Consider the following 23,081-nt stretch of genomic DNA (forward strand, 5'->3'; position numbering starts at 1 on the left):
TCAGCCTCCGGAGTAGCTGGGACTACAGGCGCACCACCACGCCTGGCTAATTTTTGTATTTTTAGTAGAGACGGGGTTTCACCCTTTTGGCCAGGCTGGTCTCGAACTCCTGACCTCGTGATCTGTCCACCTCGGCCTCCCAAAGTGGTGGGATTACAGGCGTGAGCCACCTCACCCAGCCTGTTTGTTTTAATCCACATTAGATTGTAGGGTTTTGGCAGGAACTCTGTTTCTCCTTGGACTTTTAGTGGCCCCTAACCAGTGGAATCAAGCTCAGTGTATGTTTATTGGATGAATCAATGAAGGAATGAAGGGAATCAGATGTCACTAATGAAGAAAACTCCTTCCATAATTTCTTCTTGTGAATAAGGTCAAAGACAACGTATTAGGTTCTTAGTTGTTGGGTTTTTTTAAGTAAGGAATAGCAGCTTTTCCCCTAAGCCTTTAGATCAGGGGATTAATTTTAAGGCAGTGGTTCCTAAATATTTGCCCAGTGACAGCCTTGATGAAATTTTCACTTATCCTCCACAAAAATAATAAAAGCTAAGACAATGTAGGAAGCTTTTTATAAAGGTAATTTACGTACCTCTGTTCTGAAATTATGTTCTCTGCTTTTCCCATGTGAAAATGTGTTCTGTTATGAACATAGATGACAATTGTATGTCTACATGTGGGTGCTTAATGTCCTGACTGGGCAAAATAGAAGGTGGTGACCCTCTGCTGGTGCACTAATTTAAAAATATGTGTATATTTGAACTTTATAGTCAGTGAAACTCAAAAGTATCCTCTGATCATACCGGGTTAGGCCTTGAGTCCTGGGGATAGATCCTGCTCTGCTGGTTGAGGACCTCAATCATAAGGCACAGTATTAACAGCAAGGTTCCAGGATAACTGTCTGCAGTGTCACAGTGTAAAAAGAGAAATTTAAATTTAAAAATGCTTGAAGACTTTTGTCTAATATGTGTTATTTAAAATTTTGAAACTGTTATTTCTGCCAAGTGCTTCAGCTATTATTGCATTTTTTTTTATAATCACAAAAGATGTTACTATACTGGCATTTGTTTTTAAAAAGCTGTCGATATCCAACCAGCATGCCTTGGACTTTATTGTGGGAAGACACTATTATTTAAAAATGGCTCAACTGAAATATATGGAGAATGTGGGGTAAGTCTTATGTTTGTGTCTTATTTCATTTTGTAAAATCTGTTTGCTTTTGAAATATTTTCACATGTAGAATATTTTTTCTTATTATACTCACTAATTTATAAAAGAATATGGAGGGCCAGGCGCAGTGGCTCATACCTGTAATCCCAGCACTTTGGGAAGCCGAGGCGAGTGGATTACTTGAGGTCAGGAGTTCGAGACCAGCCTGACCAATATGGTGAAACCCCGTCTCTGCTAAAAATGGAAAAAAATTAGCTGGGCATGGTGGTGTGCACCTGTAGTCCCAGCTGCTGGGGAGGCTGAGACGGGAGAATTGCTTGAACCCAGGAGGTGGAGGTTGCAGTGAGCCAAGATCACACCACTGCATTCCAGCGTGGGCAACAGAGGGAGACTCCATCTCAAAAAAAAATAAAGAAATATAAAAGAATATGGAGGCATTAATGTAGTCATTGTTTATGTTGGCATTTTGATGTCTATTATTTTTTAAAACATTTAATAATTTCTAATTTATGATTTAGTACCGTGTCTTGTACAGTAAGTTGAACATCATGAATCCAGAATATTTATCTGCAATTATTCTTATATAATGTTAGTAACTAGGTTTTTCATTGAATGTTAGTCAACTATTTTAGTAACTTAGTAAAAGGAATCTTTTAAGAGCATTGTACAAATATAGCACATACAATATAGATTTCTTTTTATTTTACTTATGTCTTTTTTAGTTCTAAAAGCTGCACATGTAAACTTAAATATTTAAACTGAAATGGGATGTCTTATAGAATGATTTGGGGGGGTGTTAATATTCTAAAATAATATCTGTACACAAAATACTGGTTTTATATATTGTAGGTATGCCCAAGAGGACAGAGAACGAATGCACAGAAATATTGTCAGCCTTGCACAGAATCTCCTGAACTTTATGATTGGCTCTATCTTGGATTTATGGCAATGCTTCCTCTGGTTTTACATTGGTTCTTCATTGAATGGTACTCGGGGAAAAAGAGGTTAGCACATTTCTATGACTGTATCTGGCTGGACTAATGTTGGAATAATTATCACTCAGAAGACCTTATTAAGTAATTCTGCCTCTTCTGTTTTAAAAGTGGTAAACATGTTTTTCCTTTATCTTCAGATTATTCTTAACTGTGACAAGAAAACTTAACAATAGGGCATGACTTAGTAATTTTTAAGGGAACTGTCCTTAGTCCGTTTTACTCTCAATGATCTTGAAGGAATACTTTTTTACTTCTCAACTATAATCCTTATTGGTTTTCTACACGAAATTGGTTATGATGACAAGCTATTTATTGTTATGGAACACATTCTTTGTAATTTAATTTAATACTAGTAATCTAGTATGGTATAGTTAAAAACGATATAGCTGTAACCTAATGCAGAAACTCATATTAACATATTAAATCAGCACACATTTACTAAGCACTGCATTTTATGTTTGAAAGATCAGGAAAGGAGATATAAAAATAACTGACATGGCTTATAGTCATAATCTTGTGGAGAAAACAAGTGTGTACATAATTATAAATCAGTCTTAGAAATGTAGTGGAAGAGTTATAAACAAAGTACTCTGGAGTTACAAAGAATGGAGAGATAAATTATGCCTGATGGGATCTGAAAGATTTCAAAAAAGGAACATTTTAGGCAGAGGAAACAGCATGAATAATGGCATAGAGGTATGAAATATGTGATCTGTGGTAGGTAGGAATGGAAGTAATCTGGGTAGTCAAGAGTGGGTTGCAGATGAAGAAAAGTAATATAAAAGGGAGCAGGAAAGATAGGTTGGGGCCAGAATGTGAAGGTTCTTGATAAGCATGTGAACTTTAATCTGCTGGGAATGGGAAGTCAAATTCTGCGTTAGTACATTTCAGCCATCTGATTTTCTTTTAGTTCCTCCAGCTGTTCAGGATCTTTCCTATTTTAGGTTCTTTCCCTTCCTCCAAACTCTTTCCGCTGTCTGAAATACTCTCTTCTTCATCTGACTGCAACTTGTTACCTAGCTACCTTCTTTTCCTTCTGATTTCAGTTTAAAAGTCACTCAGAAAGTTGAGTGCTTAAAACAAAACAACAACAACAACAAAACAAAGAGTGCTATTAAAAGAGAAAAATAAGGAAGACAGCTTACTTTCTATGCTTTCCTTCTAGGCTCTGGGCCTGTGGTGGGACAGGCAGTCTGAAAGACTTCTGAAATGCCTTCAAGGCCTTTTTCTCATTGTCTTGGCTATTAGCACTTGGCTCTCTTTTAGCCATGCTAACCTCTCTAGCAAGTTGTTGCTGTACAGCCTGGTTGAATTCCTCTCCTGAAAATGCTCTTTTCTTCTCTACCACATGACCAGGCTGCAAATTTTCCAAACTTTTAGATCTCTGCTTTCCCTTTAAGTATAAGTCCCAATTTTTAAGTCATTCCTTTGCTCCCACATCTATCTGATCATAGGCTGTTAGAAGCAGCCACAGCACATCTTGAATGCTTTGTTGCTTAACGATTTCTTCCACCAGATACCCTAAGTCATCACTCTTAAGTTCCAACTTCCACAGATGCATAGGACTTGGACACAATGCAGCAAAGTTCTTTGCTAGGGCATAATATGGATGACCTTTACTACAGTTCCTGATAACTTCCTTATTTCCATGTGAGACCTCATCAGCCTGGCCTTCACTGTCTATATTTGTCAGCATTTTGGTCACAACCACTTAAGGCGGTAAGAGGTTCCAAACTTTCCCTCGTCTTCCTGTCTTCTTCTGAGACCTCCAAACTCTTTCAGCCTCTGCCTGGTACCCAGCTCCAAAGCTGCTTCCATATTTTCAGGTGTCTTTATAGCATTGCCCTACCCTTCCGTTTCAGTTTTCTGTTAGTCCATTTGCGTTGCCATAAAGGAATACCTGAGACTGGGTAATTTATAAAGAAAAGAGGTTTAAGTGGCCCATGGTTCTGCAGTCTGTACATGAAGCATAGTGCTGGCATCTGTTTCTGGTGATGGCTTGAGGAAGCTTATAATCATGGCAGAAGGCAGAGGGGTACCAGTGTGAGAGGAGGCAGGAGGCAAAGGGGAACCGCATGGTGAGAGAGGGAGGAGGTACCTCTTTCATTTTTATTTTTTTATGTTTTATTTATTTATTTTTATTTTTCGAGACAAGGTCTTGGTTTGACATCTAGGCTATATTGCAGTGGTGTGATCACTGCTTACTGCAACCTTGACTTCCTAGGCTCAAGTGATCTTCCCGACTCAACCGTCCAAGTAGCTGGAACTACAGGCGTGTACCACCACACCCTGCTAATTTTTTGTATTTTGTAGAGACAGGGTCTCTCTATGTTGCCCAGGCTGGTCTCGATCTCCTGGGCGCAAGCAGTCCTCCTGCCTCAGCCTCCCAAAGTGCTGGGATTACAGGTGTGAGCCACCATGGATCTTTTAAACAACCAAATCTCACATGAACTCCTAGAGTGAGAACTCACTCATTACTGTGAGCACAGCTCCAAGTCATTCATGAGGCTTCCACTCTCGTGACCCAAATACTTCCCACTAGGGCCCACCTCGTTGAGGATTACATTTCAACATGAGATATGGAGGGAATGAGCATTCAAAAAAACACTCCGTATTTGAGTGAATCATTTATTGGTGAAGATCTGGTGTATGGAAGTGGCATCATTTGATGTATATTTTAGGAAGAAAATTTCTGTGGAGGGTAGATTAGAGGTGAGATATTTAATAGAAGACTATTGTCAAAGAAATAGACTGTGGTAGTTGGAATGGAAATGGAAAGGGTGGTCCAGATGGAAATAGAATCAGCAGTTTTCTGGGGCCTACCTAATAAATCCAGGGTGGTTATTTACATTGGGAAAGCATTTATAATTTTTCAGAATAATTTATAAAAATACTTTTAAAATAGCATCTTTCATCCAGCTTTTAATTTCTGTTATATTAATAGAACGATGAGAGATGGGGTGAGAACGGAGATGTGATAAAGCTGAAACAGAATAATTGCCCAGTCAATTGGCAGGAAGTTCTCAGCCCCAAAGTAGAGAAGAGCTAAAGGGCATAGGTATGTCTTCACCAAATGCGTTTGAATTTAGATATCAGCTGTGTTTTGAGGGAGAGACTTGGAGCAGAGACTAGAGGTTGGTTTGAGGGAAGGCAAGGAGTGACTAATGCTCAGACAGGAAAGGAGGTGGGTTTAAAAAGAGGGAGTTGTACAACTATGCTTTGCCTAGGAAATTGGTAACAAAGAACACAAGGGCCATCTCTTAACAATTTCCTGAAACTTTGCACTTACAGTCTGGATAGATTGGGGCTGGAGGTGTCTTAACAAATGTTCCTAAAAACTGGGGATAACCCCTGAGCTGATCTGGAAGGATACATGGTTTGGCAGATAGGTAAAATGTGTTTTGAGGTGGAGAGTGATGCATGCCCCGATGTGTGGAGACACAAGTGAATTTAAAGCCATTTAGCATGGCCAGGAAATATAGAAGACGATGCTGGCAAGGAGTATTTTTCCAGAAAGACAAAAAGACTCAAAATTGGTCTAATGAGAGGAGTTTTAAAATTGTATTTCATTTTGTAAAGATTATGTGTCTGGCTGCAGATAGATTAAAAGAGAACATGATAAGAAGACCAGTAAGAACGTTATCAAAGTAATGGCAAGAAATAATGAAGTTGGGATTTTGCCTCTAAAAATATTAATTCTATAAGGAAGCAAAATGTCAAATTACATAATGTGAATGTGTGTTTATTTATGTTTTCAGTGTTTTCATCTTTGTAAAATGGCACAGGAGTTTTGCTTCCAACCATGTGAGTTAATTAGGAGCTCCAAGTGACCTACCTGCATGAAATAACTAAAGTCTGGGGTAGATAAACTATGTGAGACATTGCTGGTCCCAGCTGGAGATGGAGAAGTCTCCAGGAACTCTTCTCTTTCAAAACACAAACCAACCCCCCTGAGTTAGGCCAGAGTGACAAGGCAGGCAGTTGGGATGAGAGGGTTGTCTAAGGTCAATTGCTGGTAGCAGCAGTGTTACCTGGATACTGAATCTTGGGCAGCCTCTGCCAAGACTAGACCCTCAAGGGCCTGAAGCCCAAGGTAGTAGTGGCCATAGCTGCTGGCAAAAGTAGCAGAGCCTCTTTGCTGGAAAGCTTCCCCATTCTCAATTTAACCCTATAAGACTCTTGCTCGTTAAGATCTAGTAATGACCTCATAGTCTGTGGTTACTAAATAAAATAGCACTAGGACTTATTGGTAGATGCAACAAACAATATATTTATGCTCTCAAAGGACACAGATAATGGACTTTCATCTATGGGATATGTAACTGCTACCTATAAAGAAAGTAAGGATGTAGTCACAAGCTGTCCATAATAATAAGATTATTTTGAATAAACAGATGTATTGGGGGAAGAAAAGGAAACTTTTAGAAATGAATTTTTACTTTAAATTTTAAACTTTTAGAAAAAAATTTCTACTTGCCAAAATAAAAAAAAAAAAGGTAGTCAGCAGATTAAACAGTTGAAGATAGAATTAGTGAACTAGAAAAGAATGCATATAAATAATGGCATATAGCACTGAGAAAGAAGGAGATGGAAAATCAGGTGCAAGAAGGTGAGATTCATGTTGGGTGGATGTGGGAGTTGTGCAGGCTTAAAGTCTTACACTTCACAGGAGCCAGTCTCTGTCATAACAATTCCATGAACTTCTGGGGTCCTGCAAGTGACATGCCAATTACAAGAGTCACTGAATTCAAAAAAGCCAAACCATGGTATCCCCATCAGGCATTTATAGTTCATTTATGGTTCTCCCCAGTCCAGATGTAATTTACCAGTCAGGATCATTTGTATCATACGTGGTGTTGCCTAGCTATATAGTTGACATTCTATCCTTATCAGGTTTCCAGAGGAAAAGAGCTAGAGCGTTAACTGAAGGCCAGATTCTCATGCACAGCATAAATGTTTTGTTAAGTTTTTGCCCGTAGTATCTAATTAGGGTCTCTGGAAAAATAGAGACTATGAAGGAAAGCTGGTATTTTTTTTTTTTCTGGCTGACATCCTGTGGAAAAACCTCCAGCTCTTCTGAACCCTCTTCTCTCCTGCTGCCTCCCCAGAGAGGCTAGAAATTCAGATTTCCACGGTCCTAACCTCTTTTTCTTTTCTTTTTTTTCTTTTTTTTGTGACGGAGTCTCGCTCTGTCACCCAACCTGGAGCGCAGTGGCGTGATCTCGGCTCACTACAAGCTCCGCCTCCCGGGTTCACGCCATTCTCCTGCCTTAGCCTCCCCAGTAGCTGGGACTACAGGCGCCCGCCACCACGCCCGGCTAATTTTTTGCATTTTTAGTAGAGACAGGGTTTCACCGTGTTAGCCAGGATGGTCTCTATCTCCTGACCTCATGATCCGCCCACCTCAGCCTCCCAAAGTGCTGGGATTACAGGCATGAGCCAGTGCGCCTGGCCAAGGAGAGCTGGTATTTTAAGAGATACTGGCATGGCACATGTATACATAGGTAACAAACCTGCATGTTGCGCACATGTACCCTAGAACTTAAAGTATTATAACAAAAAAAAAAAAAAAAAGAGAGATACTGGCTTCAGATTTTACAAAAATAATGAGAAACAGATTCACAGATCCCAGAAGCAAAACACATCCCAAGCAGAATAAATAGAAATTCACACCTACATGCATCATAATTAAACAGCATAATATTGAAAACAAAAGAGAAGCCATGTGGAAGAGAACCAAGGCATACCTGTTAACAGCCTTGGTTGTGCTTCCAGCCAACAGCCAGCACTTACTGCAGCCATGTGAGTTAGTCCTTTTAAATGCTGCAGCATGGTCAAGCCTCTAGACGAGTGCTTTCCAAGCTGACATCATGTGGAGCAGAAAGAACTGCCCAGTTGAGCCCAGTCACATAACAAAATAGTGAGAAATGATCAGTGGTTCTTGTTTCAAGCCACCAAGTTTTGAGGTAGTTTGCTATGCAATGGAATAATGGAAATGATTCCACATAATGGAAAATGTTCAAGTAGAAAACTCAAAATCACCTATAGGCTAGATATTAGAAATAACAAGACCATTTAATAAAAAGGTTGAGTATAAGATAAATATATGAAACTATTTCCTATATTCCATGTATAGTAAAGTATTGTGACATAGCTCAGACCAAGATAGCTAAGCTACATGGGATTTATCTGAGCACCTGACAAGCCAATTTTCAAACTTTTATGGAAGAGCAAAGGGCCAGGAATAGCCAAGACCACCAAAGAAGTAGAAAAAATGTATGTAACATCAAGAATTATGATATTATTCTTCTGGCTCAGGAATAGATAAATGGACTCAAGAAACAGAATAGAGAGCCAAAACACAGACAGTTGTATATGAAACTTTATATGACAGAAGTGTCATGGCAAATTAGTTGGGAGGGTAGGGTTGAGAAGAAGTACCTGTTCAGTAAAATGCTGCTGCTGGGACAATTGGCAATTCAAATGGGAAAGAGTAAAGTTAGATCCTACCTTACCTTAGACACAGAAATCTCTTCTAGGTGAATTAAAGATAAATGTGAAATGCAAAACCTTAAAATTTTTAGAAGAAAATAGTGTGTGTGTGAGATACACACACACTCTCTCAGGGTATGGAAGGACTTTTTAAAACATTTAAACTGCTAAGCAGAAAAAAAAAATAAAGCCCAATCTATTACAATTTAGAACATGTTTATAAAAAGGCTTCACAAAGAAAGTGAAAATTGAGCCCACAGACTGAGAGGAACACATTTGCAACACATTTAACTAACTGCAGAATGGAGAAACAAATCACAGTATTGTCACACAGTGGAATCCTAATACAGTAGCAAAAATGACTGAACCTCAGCTGTAAGCAATAGCATGGATGAAAGTTGGAAATGTAATTTTGAGTGGAAAAAAATCTCAGAAGACTTCCATTAGTGTGATATCATTTTATAGCATTCAAAAATAAGCAAAACTAACCAGAATAGTTGTGAAGCATAAATACAATTGGGATAAAAACTTTCTAGAAAAAAGTGATAAAAGCAGTTTGGTACATGGTTGCCTCTAAGGGAGAGACAGAGAAATGGATGGGGAGGAACAAAAAAGTAGTCATAAATTGTTGACAGTGTTCTAGTTATTGGGTAGGAGATGAGCTTATAATATTATAATTACTATACTTTATAACAAACATATGTTACCTACCATCTTTTATGTGCATATTAAGATTAAATGATACACAGATACCTAAGAAATTTTTAGCAGCAGTTTGGCAAGATACTAAAGATACAAGGTAGATCTAATTTCTGCTTTTCTGTTACACATTTAGATAATACTGCTACAGTGTTATTTATCCCTTTTGAGAATAAAAGGTTATACTCTTGAGTAGTTTTTGTTTGACTTTTCTTATATATTTAGAAATCTGTATCTTGACATATGTACATGTTTTATTGAAGCCATTTAAATATTGCAGTTTTTCTAGTAATCATGCCTCTTTTCCTTCTCTAGTTCCAGTGCACTTTTCCAACATATCACTGCATTATTTGAATGCAGCATGGCAGCTATTATCACCTTACTTGTGAGTGATCCAGTTGGTGTTCTTTATATTCGTTCATGCCGAGTATTGATGCTTTCTGACTGGTACACGATGCTTTACAACCCAAGTCCAGATTACATTACCACAGTGCACTGTACTCATGAAGCCGTCTACCCACTGTAAGTGTTTATTTCAACTTAAGATCATTTTTGTTTTTAAATCTCTGACAATTATTATAGATTTTATGGGCTTTGGAGACAAAAACAGGTGTGGGTTTGAGTTCTGGGTCTGCCAGCTGCTATATTACCTTGAACATGTAAACAGCCTCTTGTAACTTCAGTTTTCTCATTGCAAAATGGGAATAATGATACCTTATAAGGTGTTGTGAGGGTTAAATTAATCCACACATTCTCAGCTACCGTATAACTTAGATATAGGAGGCACTTTATAGTAAATGGCATTATTAGAGAGTTTGGGTTAGTGTTTTTTCTTTTTTTCTCCCCAAATAAGTGTAATTTCTATTAGAATATTTTGTTTTAAAAACATTAAATTCATAAAATTCTGTATGCAATTATGCCAGACTATTCCAATTGCAGAATTTTTATGAATTTTTGTAAATTCTAGAACTAGAAAATGAATCAAATTCATTTTGATATTTTTTGGGGAAAAGGGAAAATAGAAGTCTGGTATTTACATTCTTATAATTGTAGCGGGCTTTCAGTACATAATATGCTTGGGGAAATTAGTCCTTTTTGAGCAACTTCTTAATAATAAAACATCAAAAACATAGACATGCATATAGGTACAAAACAACCAGATATAGAAAAATGAAAATCTTCTTTTCTGCCTGCCAGTTTTTTGTTTGTTTTTGAGACAGAGTCTCGCTCTGTTGCCCAGGCTGGAGTGTAGTGGCACAAGATCTCAGCTCACTGCAACCTCTGCCTTCTGGGTTCAAGTGATTCTTGTGCCTCAGCCTCCCCAGCTGGGATTACAGGCATGTGCCACTATGCCTGGCTAATTTTTGTATTTTTAGTAGAGAGATGGGGTTTTGCCATGTTGGCCAGGCTGATCTTGAACTCCTGGCCTTAAGTGATCTACCCACCTTGGCCTCCCAAAGTGATGGGATTAGATGCATGAGCCACTGGGGCCTCTCACTGCCAGTTTTTAGGTATGACAAATTATTTTATATATATATATATATATTTTCACACACACACACATATATACATATATATAATATACATGCACACACACATATATACATATATAGCTATAATTTTTATATAAAATACTATATAAAAGACTGATAATGTCCTTTTAGTTGATTCATTGATTCGTAGAGCTTAGCTCTAAGCATTAATTACCCTCTTGTCATATAACTCTCCTGAGGCCTTGCATAACTTAACATAGTCCTATTTGGGAAACTTAATAAGTGAAATGAATATTATATTTAAATAAAATATAAGGTAATCTTATTTAAAACAAAATCAGACTTATTTACCAACAGTCTCATTTATGTTACTTATACTAATATTTGTAAAGCCTATATTAGGAGGGTAAGAAAATACAAGATTGGAAGAGAAATGGCCAACAGGTACTACCAACCCTCATCTGCACCTGTAATAGTCACTTCTAATTTATTATAGCACTTTTTCTGCTGAATTGAGTGTAGGCTAAGAATCTTGTGGCAGCACTCCCTGTCAATCATAATCATCACACAGCTTCATTGATTAGGACATTTTCCATCTATTCAGTATCCTGAATCAAGATTGTTTGTTTGGTTTTCTTCCTCAGCACCTTTACCAACAGTCATTGTAGAACAGCTTGTCTGCCTTGTTTTATTAATTATACAAAACAGTGATTTTTAAAATTATGAGATATTATACTGTCTTATAGCATTGGATTTAGGCATATTATTTATTTACCTAACCATTCTAAATATAAATGTTTGGTCAGACTGGGCTAAGCATTTCTGAAGGTTGTAGGGCTACCACGAGTCATAGTAATTTTTTTTTTTTTTTTTGCAAGTCAACAAAAAGTACTAGCACACAATTACCAGAAACCTTTGGAACACTAGTGCATTGACAAATGAAGGCTGTTTTTCCCAATGTATATATAGCCTAGTTTCCTACAAATTGAAAAATACCACAGTACTTTACTGATAATTATAGTTTTAAGGGGAAACAGATTACATGAGGCATGAAAAAACATGTAAGCTTCTATCATTATAACTTACTGCAAAAAATAACTTTTACATTACTAAAACTTTAAGAATGAGTTATGGAAAATGGCAGTTATTACTGTTATATCAATAATTAGCTTTAGTTTGTCAAATTTAAACTATCCCCACATGTAGGCAGCATGGATTGAAAGAGGGGAAGAGTGGAATGGGATGAGGTCTTCTGGTGGAAGGCAGGAATGGGAAATGTAATCACTTCCACAAACTAGTTTCCTAGTTCATTTGGAGAAACAGGATGGTTTCCTCCTGATTAAAGTGATAATCTTTTTGGAGCTCTTAAGGAATTACAAGTTGTGGGAATGGACAGATTTTGTTTTATTCTGCTGTTGATAGGAGGTAGCAGACAAGACTAGGAAACTAATTCATTAGAAGAGGTAACACATGATGGTTTCCTCTTGATTAAAATCATGTTTTTTAGAGCTCTTAAGGAACTACAAGTTGCAGGAATGGATAGATTTTGTTTTCTTTTGATGTTGGTTGGGGGTGGTATAACAAGACAAAGTATCACCCAAGAGATCAAACATATACAGGACTGAACCTAAAAGCATCACAGAAACACAGGATTATGGTACCATTTTGCTGTATGGGTAGAAAGCGTGTGGTCCGTGATCTGAAATGACTGCTGACTTCGTAGGACACTCCCCTGTACAGGGAGAGGGTTTGAGTAGCAAGATAGTAAAATCGATTTGAAAATACTCAGGAAAATTAAGATAGAACTATGTGGATAAAAGTCCCGTTTTTCAAAATAAAGTACTAGAAGTCTGGTGACACAGAGCTCTTTCTACAGCTTTTTTTTTCTGATTATAAAAGTTACATTAAAAATGGGACATTTCAAAAACATAGAATAAAAGCACACACAGAATAAAATAATCTGTAATTCTATTCCATGAGATGATTCTGCTAAAAATTTTATCTTTCCAGTTTTATTTCTGCATGTGTATGCATACATTTTAAAGAATATTAAGGCTATATACTATGACATGCTATTTTGTAAGCTGTTGGCACTTAATATATTAGGCACAGTTGATTTTGTTAACATTTATTTCATAACTAGATTTTTATGTCTGCGTAATATTGCAGCATGAATATACTATAAAATATAACCAGTTTCCTATAATTGAATATTTATTTTCTTTAGGACTTTTCTTTATTATAAGTGATTCAATAAAAATCCTTCTACAGTAGGTTTTTTTATGTATCCCTGGTTGTCTCCCTTGGATAAATTTCTACAGGTAAAATTGCTGAATCAAAAGGGATAAACAATTTTAGGATTTTTGATACATATTTCCAGACTGCCTAAGAAAGCAACCATTGTACCTTTGCTAGCAGTGCATGAGAGCCTGTTTGGCCAGCCTTCCACCAATCTGAATATCCAATGGATAGAGTAAATATGCTTTTTAAACCTTTTTTAGGCTCTTTCATTTAAAAATGATCAAGGATAAAAACACTTTTAAAACATTTTTGATGTTACAAATTTTCTATTTTATTTTACAGATACACCATTGTATTTATCTATTATGCATTCTGCTTGGTATTAATGATGCTGCTCCGACCTCTTCTGGTGAAGAAGATTGCATGTGGGTTAGGGAAGTCTGATCGATTTAAAAGTATTTATGCTGCACTTTACTTCTTCCCAATTTTAACTGTGCTTCAGGCAGTTGGTGGAGGCCTTTTATGTAAGTTTGATGGGTACAGTCAAGTCAATGAAATATATTTATTGTATGCAGTAATATTTCCTCTAGATTTAACTTTGGAACTTTTTCCTTAAAATAGTTTGCTTAATCCTTTCTTTTTTTTTTTGTTGAGATGGAATCTCACTGTGTCAGCAGGCTGGAGTGCAGTGGTGTGATCTCAGTTCACTGCAACCTCCGCCTCCCAGGTTCAATTGATTCTCCTGCCTTGGCCCCCCGAGTAGCTGGGACTACAGGCATGTGCCGCCACGCCCGGCTAATTTTTGTATTTTTTTTTAGTAGAGATGGGGTTTCACCATGTTGGTCAGGATGGTCTCGATCTCCTGATCTCATGATCTGCCCACCGTGGCCTCCCCAAGTGCTGGGATTATAGGCATGAGCCACTGCGCCCAGCTAATTTGTTTAATCCTTGAAAATAAACCTTAGTGTATGTTTTTGCTAAAACATATGATCAGTATTGTAAAGAAAAGTCATGGATTTCTTGGAATGGAATAAAAATTCTCAAGAAATCAGTGAGAGCTAATCAAAACTGATTTCTGTTTAGAAAATACTTTGCATTTGAAGCTTATGACCAAATTAGAAGATTTTAAAAATCTAAGTATATCATAAGAAATAGAAACTGGTTTTTATTTAGGAATTTATGAAAATTAGTTTTGATAATGTATACTGTTTATTATTAAGTAAAGTCTTAGGTTTCTAAGTTCATTTATGAAAACCTTTTATAGTAAAAAGTCCTTAATATCTTTTATTTTAATGTAACCATTAATTCATTTGTTTAGTAACCATTTAGACCAAACTGTGACTCAAAAGAATAAGAAAAATTCAGTTAAAAACCTCACATACAACCAGGAGATAAAGCAGGCAAGCCCAGTGGCTGAGAAAACGTAGCGTGGTTCTTTTGAATATGTGACATTGAATGTTCCAAGGATGTTGGACATCATCCTTTATATGGAGCTTGGTAATGTAATTTGGTAATATAGTTTAGGAATGTAATTTGGTTCAAGGTGATGGTGGGGCTTGAGGGTAAGACCAAGGGAACCAGAAATTCTGTTATCCCCCATATTCTGGTTTACAGATGAACTGTTTCATTTGGCCTGCACAGGATTCGAAAATCTATAGTTCCCTCTAGCTCCTCTCTCCCTGTTAGATTTGGCCCATTCCCTATACCTCCCTGGCTAGCCTCTGTGTCATTTGAGGTTGCCATTCTTGCTGTAGGGAATAGGGACCTGTTCTTAAAAGGATTTAGGCAGAAGAGTGACATGATTACATTTGCACTGTAAAAAGATAACTTGATACACGTGGAATTCTCTACCTATGGTAGCAAAACACTGGGAATGAGGAGCAGCTTCAAAGATAGCATTAACTAAGCTAGGTAACAAATATAGGGGTTGAAGGAATGGGACAAGAATTTTATAAAGTAGCTTTTTGACTTAGTAACCAGTGGATGGATAAATGTGAATATTAGAACAAGCAAATAGGTTGGTGAAGAGAAATGAATTCAGTTTCAGTATTTGTGGAATAGCCAAAAGATTACAGGTAGTTGTTTCTGCTAGGCTGGAAGAGTTAAGAATTGGCCAACCTCAAATCTGTAGGTTCTAGACTGCAGGTGGTGCTATTGTGTAGAGCCTCTTGGCTATGAAATGGAAAAAAGGGAAACACTGTGAAAAGCAGGAAAATGTTTGGAAAGCTAACCCAAAGAGATGCCAGACAGCATTGCTTTCTATATTGTAGCTGCCTGTATTGAAAAATAACTTTTCCCACAGTGAATGTTTTTATCATTTTAACAAGCTTTCACTCAAAACACATTCATAGGGGGACTCAAGGAGGTACTATTCATTTGTACTACCAACTCATAATTTTATGATGTTGAAAAAAAGATGATAATTTTTGGTTTGTAGGGATATAGCAAGTCTGAGCAAAGCAGAGCACCAGGAAGCTTCTGATAGCTTAAGATAGTGAAGGACTAGGGGTCTAGGGCATGATTAGGAATATGTCAGTGACAAACTTTTACCTGCTTGGAAGTATTATGGAAGCTAGCTTCTAAGTGTGATCTGTATCTGAACCACCGGGGGAACTAAAATGCATATCCCTAGACCCTACTCCAGACCTGGTTGCACAAAATCTCAAATTTTTTTATGCACTGGAATTTAAGAACCACTCCAAATCCTATCTCTAGCCCGGCACCTCCCTCTACTCCCCCACAAATCTGGGCTTAGTCAGAAACTTCCTCTTTATTCATTTTTACTGTATATGGCTTTTTACTACCAGGTCTTAAATTTGTATCATTAGCAACATTGTTTAGCTACGTATTAGTTAAATAGAGTTTTGTTTTTCATTTTTTATTTTTTGAAAGGTTGATTGAGGACCTAATTACTGTCTATGAAATAAAAGGTTATAAATGTCAAATAAGTCATTTAGTTCTTTAGTAAGTTGGAATCAGGCCTGTATAGATAATTAAGTTTCTGGCTGCCAAATCCTGAGTTAACATTTGAAATTGTTCCAAATGGGTTCTACTGCAATGTAGAATGATTAGTAGTTTCATAAACTGAAGTCGTTTACAAATAATTGTATGAAAAATAATTCAAAGATATTTTTCTCAATTTGTCCGTTTATTTTAGTGTGTTGTAAATTTGAAACATTTTAAGAGAAAAGTGGTGTTTTAGAGGAAAAAATTTGCTTAAAGTATTACTGTACTGTATTTAAAGTAGAGATTGCTGGAATTTTGATATTAAGAATACCGAATGATCTCTTTATCCTTTAAAGTTTATTGATAAATGACCTTTTCTAAAGATTAATTAAAGCTGAGTTACTCTTATAGATAACCTTTCTCAACTGAGGTTCCCCACCTGGACCACAAAACACAGAAAATTATTTGACCATTTTTTGAATTCTCCTAAGTTTAGTACATAACTGGTACTATTCTAGAATGCAGAGGAGGGAAGTTAATTATTTACGTTCACTGGATGCCTTAAGGCAGGGTTCTTCAAAGCTGGCCCAAGGATAGTTTTTACATTTTTTTATGGTTAAAAAATCAAAAGACTTATATTTCTTGATGTGAAAAATGTATGAAATTTATATTTTACTGTCCATAAAGTTTTTATTGGAACACAGCCATCCCATTCATGTATGTATTGTCTGTGGCTGCTTTCCTGCTACAGCTGCAGAGCTGGGTAATCGAGACAGAGACGTGCAGGGCTAAAATCATTTACTATCTTGCCCTTTCCAGAAAAAGCTTGCTGGCCCCTGCCTCAGAACCTTAGGTTGTAAGTCTCGCAGAACTGGTTGAGAAAGGATTTGACTCTATTACTATTTGAATTTATTTGATGGTTTATTGAGAAGATTTGTTTAATTTCCAACATAATACCAATGCTTCTCTTTCAGATTACGCCTTCCCATACATTATATTAGTGTTATCTTTGGTTACTCTGGCTGTATACATGTCTGCTTCTGAAATAGAGGTAGGAAGTCTTTTTTTCCTTTGTTAAAGACTTTTTTTGATAAATTTGACAAGTAAATATCAGAATAGTCCATATGATAAGATATAGTCCAACTGATTGTTTTAGTAATCTTTGGTTGATTGATGCCACTTGGTAGCTTTTGGCTTGTTAACTTTATGAAAAGTTGTGTACCAGACTATATATTTCCCTGGGAAATTAGTGAAATAGTGAAGTAGTCAGGCTCACCTATCCAGCGTGAAGGAGAAAAGTCATTTCACACAATTTACCCATGTAGCAAACATACAATTATTGAAATGTTGAAACTTATTAACACTATTTTGAGAAAAACCATAAAAATGTTTTATATTTAGAACTAATTTTAAACTTTATTTTACAATGGCAACATAAATAGTCATCAATAACTGTGTGTTCCATATCCTTCTATGTTTTATCACAAATTTTATTTTCTTGATTATGGATGTTTACTTTTATCCCATAATGTTTGGGGGATTTGAAGCTAACATTAATAGCCACATTATTCTGATACTGTTCCTTTTTCATGGTATCCATTTTGTACCTCTAACTTTTTAATATTTTAGTGTAAGGCCACTATTATAAAGAACTCCTTTTTAAAAACTATATATGTCTTTATTTTCAGAATAGTTTTGGCCAAAAAAGTATCTTTTGACACATTTATAGTCACTGGGTAGAATAGAACATCATGTCATAACGTTTATATTTTCAATATAAGCTATTGGTCAAAAACATGAACAACAAATGAGAAGTAGTAGTGTATTTGACTCTATTATCTAGGGAAAAATGTATTCATTAAACTTTGAATCAAAATGGGCATTCTTGTACGTTATTTGTTCATATGCAATCTGACATTTTCTTTCTAAAATAATTATGTGACTCTCTACTGTTAATATATTACATTTAAATTATTGCTTTTAAATACGTTAATGGCTCTGATTTAAGAACTTTATTCTGAGGCCAATCCGAAGTGTCTTAGTACTCTTCCATCCTGTACTTGCTAATCTAGGACCTTTGAACTGTCTCAAACTACCCATGACAGTTGATATGTGCTTTGTCATAATTCATAACATAAAAGAAAACTCAACTGAGAGAAAATAAGTTGTAAACTATTTTGGAGTGGTTACTGTTGATGCCACTTTTTCTATTACCTTCGTGAGACGGTGAGTGGGGGAAAACGTGTAGGAATCATAGTGACTTTTAGGTAGGATAATAGTGGAAGAACTAGAAAGAATATTTTTATAGTGATTATTCAGTTGTTTTCATCTGTAGATGATCCTCATTTTTCCTTTGTAATCTTTAACCAGCATTGAAATATAATTAATTAAAGAAGATAGGCAAATTAGTTTTGGCACTTTTATCAACTCTAGGGAAAGATTTGAAGAAGGAAATAGTTGGATATTTGGATATTTGAATAAAATTAGGTTTTTGATTTTCTTTTTGGCAGAGTATCACTCTGTTGCTCAGGCTCGAGCGCAGTAGTGCAATCTCAGCTCACTGCAACCTCCGCCTCTCAGGTTCAAGCAATTCTCCTGCCTCAGCTTCCTGAGTACCTGGGATTACAGGCGCATGCCACCACACCTGGCTAATTTTTGTGTTTTTAGTAGAGACGGGGTTTCACCATGTTGATCAAGCTGGTCTCAAACTCCTGACCTCATAATCCACCCACCTTGGCCTTCCAAAGTGCTGGGATTACAGGGGTGAGCCACCAGACCCGGCCTTGAATTTTTTCATCTTATCCATAGTTAAGAATTAGGCATACACTGTTAAATTAGCTTGAACTTAATTTGTTTCTCTGCCCCTGTGAATCTCCTACATAAAATGTTCACATACTTCAATTAGCATGAATCAGAAATGGGGACCTAAAGCAGGAAAAGACAGCTTAGTCTGGTTGAGTTGATGAGCTGTTTAATGATAAGAGAAAGTTGGTAACTAACCTGTTGCAAATTATGTTTTAATGTGTTTATTGTTAGCACATTTAGGTATTAATTTTGTATTAATTTCATTCTTCTAGTTTCTGCGTACTATACAGCTGTATTAAGGATTAAAAGAAAATCAGAGTGTTCATGTGTCATTTCTGCTCCCTTACTATTCATGCAGCAGGCTCCAGGAATGTTAGAAGTTAAGGAGGTTGGGTTTCTGTACCTCCTATTTCTCACCTGTAGATCCATAATGACCGTGGATCAGGCCAGGAAGAAAGCATATAAAGTGGAGTTTCCCTTCTAGTTTATATCTTTCTTTCAGAAGAAACTATAGTGTTTCCAGGAGTGAATGATGGCATAGACTAGGACTTCAGAGACATGATGACGTGGCTCTCGTCTGGGTGCCGCTACTGAGTGCTTATATGACCTTAGGAGCCTCACTTTCCTCATCTATAAAGTGGAGTGGCTAGACTGAGTGATTTCTTAAGTCTTTTTTAGCTCAAATATTTTATGATTCTGAGATTATAAATAATACATTTTACATTAAAATAAATTATCCAGCTGATTTAGCCTGATAATCTGTATTTCTGTTTTCTTTCTTTTACAAAATTATATAGAACTGCTATGATCTTCTGGTCAGAAAGAAAAGACTTATTGTTCTCTTCAGCCACTGGTTACTTCATGCCTATGGAATAATCTCCATTTCCAGAGTGGATAAACTTGAGCAAGATTTGCCCCTTTTGGCTTTGGTACCTACACCAGCCCTTTTTTACTTGTTCACTGCAAAATTTACTGAACCTTCACGGATACTCTCAGAAGGAGCCAATGGACACTGAGTGTAGACATGTGAAATGCCAAAAACCTAAGAAGTGCTCCTAATAAAAAAGTAAATCAGTCTTAACATTGTATGAGAACTATTCTGTCATATATGGGAATAAGATTGTCAGTATATCTTAATGTTTCAGTTTGTTTTTGTTTTGCTTATGGTTAGACTTACAGACTTGGAAAATGCAAAACCCCATAATACTCTGTTATAGAGGGTAATATTATCTGCTACACTGGAAGCCCACTAGGAAGCCCTTGCTTCTCTCAACAGTTCAGCTGTTCTTTAGAGCAAAATCATGTTTCTGTGTACCTAGCAATGTGTTCCATTTTATGAAGAAAAACTTCAACACATGTAATCTGCACTCCTTAACAGTGGCATAATCGTGCATACCTGTTGTGTTTCAGTTTGTTTTTCACCTATAATGAATTGTAAAGACAAACATACTTGTGGGGTCTGATGGCAAACATGGAAATGATGTATATTGTTTTTTGTTATCTGTTTATTTTCACCAATACAGTATTTTGATGTATTGCAAAAATAGATAATAATTTATATAACATGTTTTCTGTTTATAGACTGGTTCAAGACTTGTTTGGATTATTGTTCCTGTAAAGAAAACAATAATAAAAAGCTTAACTACATAAAATTTCAATGTTTTGACACTTAATTGTTGTTTGGCACAATAGTATGGAAGTAATTCAAACTGGTAAATAGTTTCCTCTCATATCTCGGGTATGTATACATAGCATATTTTATTGATCCAGAGATACTTTTTATTTCACGTTGTGACATCTCTGAATTAGGATGCATCTTACAACTGATGGCTTATTAGATTTATGAAATACAGAAGATACACAGTATAAAAAGGGTTTTCCTGTGGTTGGTTTGTGGTTTGTGATAGGTTTTCTGTGATGTTTATGCTTTGAAGGCCTTGAGACTTATGGTCGCAACCATGGAAGCAAAATGAAATTTTTAGCTCTTAACCTAACAACCTGACCATGTTTGTCCATTTTTATTGTTTAGAATTTTATTTATTTATTCTGCTACTTGGTGGAGGTTGTGTGAGTTAGTTAAATTTTAAATGTTTAAGACTTCTATTAACAGCTGCAAAATGTGAAAGCAAGTGCACTCACTTTTCCTGTAGTTGTGTTTGTCTTTTGAATTCACAGCAGTTGTATCCTTGAGTTACTTTGTTCATTATTCTTTGTTAATGTATTTTTCTTAGTACATTTAACCACTGGGAAATGAACTCTTGGTACGACTGTGTTTCTTCTTTTCTGTAGGAATAAAAAATAAATGTAAAAATTCTATTTGTACTGCACATATGTTTGGGGGCTTATTAGTGTTCCTAAAATTCTGAGTTGCCCAAAGAATCCTCAACTGGGTAATTGTATAATCGGTATAGAGTGGGGAGGGTGTCATGTGTCTGATTACTAGGACTATATATTCTGGTCCACTTGAAGCCATTTTTACAATCTTTTTTTTCATATGTCCTGTTCTAGCAGAAAAGTATATATGCAAAAGAAGAAATTATAATTACAAGGCCTCCCAGGCAAATCGTTTCCAGAATACTTAATATATATCTGCATTTTTAATTTGCTTTGGTAAGAATAAGACTAGAACAACTCATTAGCCACTGCTAATGTTACTAAGTAACTTGTTAAAACGTGGTCATAGAAATTTTAAAATCGACCCTTGTCTTAGCTTTGTTAAGTTTTGACTTAGGCCCTTGTAGCACACCACAATCCTCATCACTGCAGTGTATGGTAATTTTGCTAACCAGTCCTGAAGAGGTCATTTAAAAGTCAAAATACAGGTGGAATATCTCATATCCAAAAATGCTTGAGACCAGAAGTGTTTCGAATTTCAGGTATTTTCAGATTTTGGAATGTTTGCGTTATACTTACTGTTCAGTATCCGTAATCCTAAAATCTGAAATCTTAAATTCTCCAAAGAGTATTTTCTTTGAGTGTCATGTTGGTGCTGAAAAAGCTTTGGGTTTTGGAGCATTTTGGATTTTGGATTTTCAGACCAGGGATACTAAATCTGTGTTTTCTTGATTAATTTGGGGCAGTTGATAAATTTAATAACACTTTGTTATATCTAAAACCATTGGTTTGTGAGACTACTGCACATTGAAGCCACCTGGAGAGATTTTAAAAAATAATGCCTGGGCCCCACGCCCAGAGATTCATGTTGAATTGGTCTGTGGTGCTGTTTGAGCACTGGGAATTTTTTTTTTTTTTTGAGACAGGGTCTGACTCTGTTGCCCAGGTCGGAAGTGCGGTGATGCAATCTCGGCTCACTGCAACCTCCACCTCCTGGGTTCAAGTGATTCTCATGCCTCAGCCTCCCAAGCAACTGGGAGTATAGGTGCCCATCATGACACCCAGCTAATTTTTGTATTTTTAGTAGAGATGGGGTTTCACCATATTGGTCAGGCTGGCTTCAAACTCCTGAACTCCTGACCTCAGTGATCTGTTCACCTTAGCCTCCCAAAGTGCTGGGATTACAGGCATGAGCCACCACGCCCGACCGAGCACAGGGATATTTTAAAACCTCCAGGTGATTTTAATGCTTGAGAACCACTGATCTAAACTCCTATTTCAGATCTTAATTTTTCCAAGAGACAAGTACTAGGCAAATGATTTTCTTCTCTCTGAAATTTTGATTCTGCTTTAATTATAAAGAGGTGCTTTTCTAGAATTAAAATGTAGATGATTGTATCAAGCCCCTCATCACAATAACGAGATAACTTTGACAGTTATATAAATTGATTTTTTAAATGTTTCTTTTAAAGTACCTCATCCTAAAAACGTCTTCTGTAGTCCATGTATCAAGATATTTGGTTAATACACAAATTATTTATGTAACCTAACATGATGTAATACTCAAGGACTTTTGTAATTTTAAGACAAAAAAATTCTTTTTAATACTTTAAAAAATAACTGTACTAAGTTACTGTTTAGCTTACATATACATTAAGAATTATTTATCTTTGATTTACAAGAAATAAAATTAAAGCAAAAAGTAAGTTTTTAGTGATTCGTTTTCAGGATGACATCTGGCCTTTAACATTCTGACAAGCCTGTTCCACACTCTTGCTGCTCATGCTGGTTGGTTCCCCCAGCAGATCTCCGCTCAGCCTTGCTACTTGCAGTGCTTGACCAGCTTATGTCTGTGTTTCTGCTTTACCCTCCTATAGCCACTTTCTAGAAGGAATCCAATGTATTCTTGTAT

At 36.4% G+C, this 23,081-nt stretch overlaps 2 protein-coding genes across 7 annotated transcripts in view; one reads left to right on the forward strand and one right to left on the reverse strand.

The window, feature by feature from the left end:
- Positions 1-21,139, forward strand: part of JKAMP (JNK1/MAPK8-associated membrane protein) — a 22,419-nt gene extending 1,280 nt beyond the window's left edge. For 2 of the 6 annotated variants that reach the window (XM_011961913.1, XM_011961916.1), the window contains exons 2-7: positions 1,073-1,164; positions 2,014-2,168; positions 9,666-9,872; positions 13,427-13,608; positions 17,005-17,081; positions 19,633-21,139. In XM_011961913.1, the coding sequence (XP_011817303.1) occupies positions 1,073-1,164; positions 2,014-2,168; positions 9,666-9,872; positions 13,427-13,608; positions 17,005-17,081; positions 19,633-19,851 (932 nt within the window). In that variant the 3' untranslated portion in view covers positions 19,852-21,139. Of the gene's footprint in view, positions 1-1,040; positions 1,165-2,013; positions 2,169-9,665; positions 9,873-13,426; positions 13,609-17,004; positions 17,082-19,632 lie in introns of all 6 variants that reach the window. The other 4 variants (XM_011961914.1, XM_011961917.1, XM_011961918.1 and 1 more) reach the window with 3 other exon arrangements.
- CCDC175 (coiled-coil domain containing 175) overlaps positions 20,847-23,081 on the reverse strand; it is a 60,085-nt gene continuing 57,850 nt past the window's right edge. Inside the window, exon 20 of the mRNA XM_011961912.1 lies at positions 20,847-21,118. Coding sequence (XP_011817302.1) covers positions 21,072-21,118 — 47 coding nt within the window. The 3' untranslated portion in view covers positions 20,847-21,071. The remainder of the gene's footprint in view (positions 21,119-23,081) is intronic.

This window comes from Colobus angolensis, unplaced genomic scaffold (genome assembly GCF_000951035.1).
Source record: "Colobus angolensis palliatus isolate OR3802 unplaced genomic scaffold, Cang.pa_1.0 Scaffold57, whole genome shotgun sequence".
NCBI classification, from domain to species: Eukaryota; Metazoa; Chordata; class Mammalia; order Primates; family Cercopithecidae; genus Colobus; species Colobus angolensis.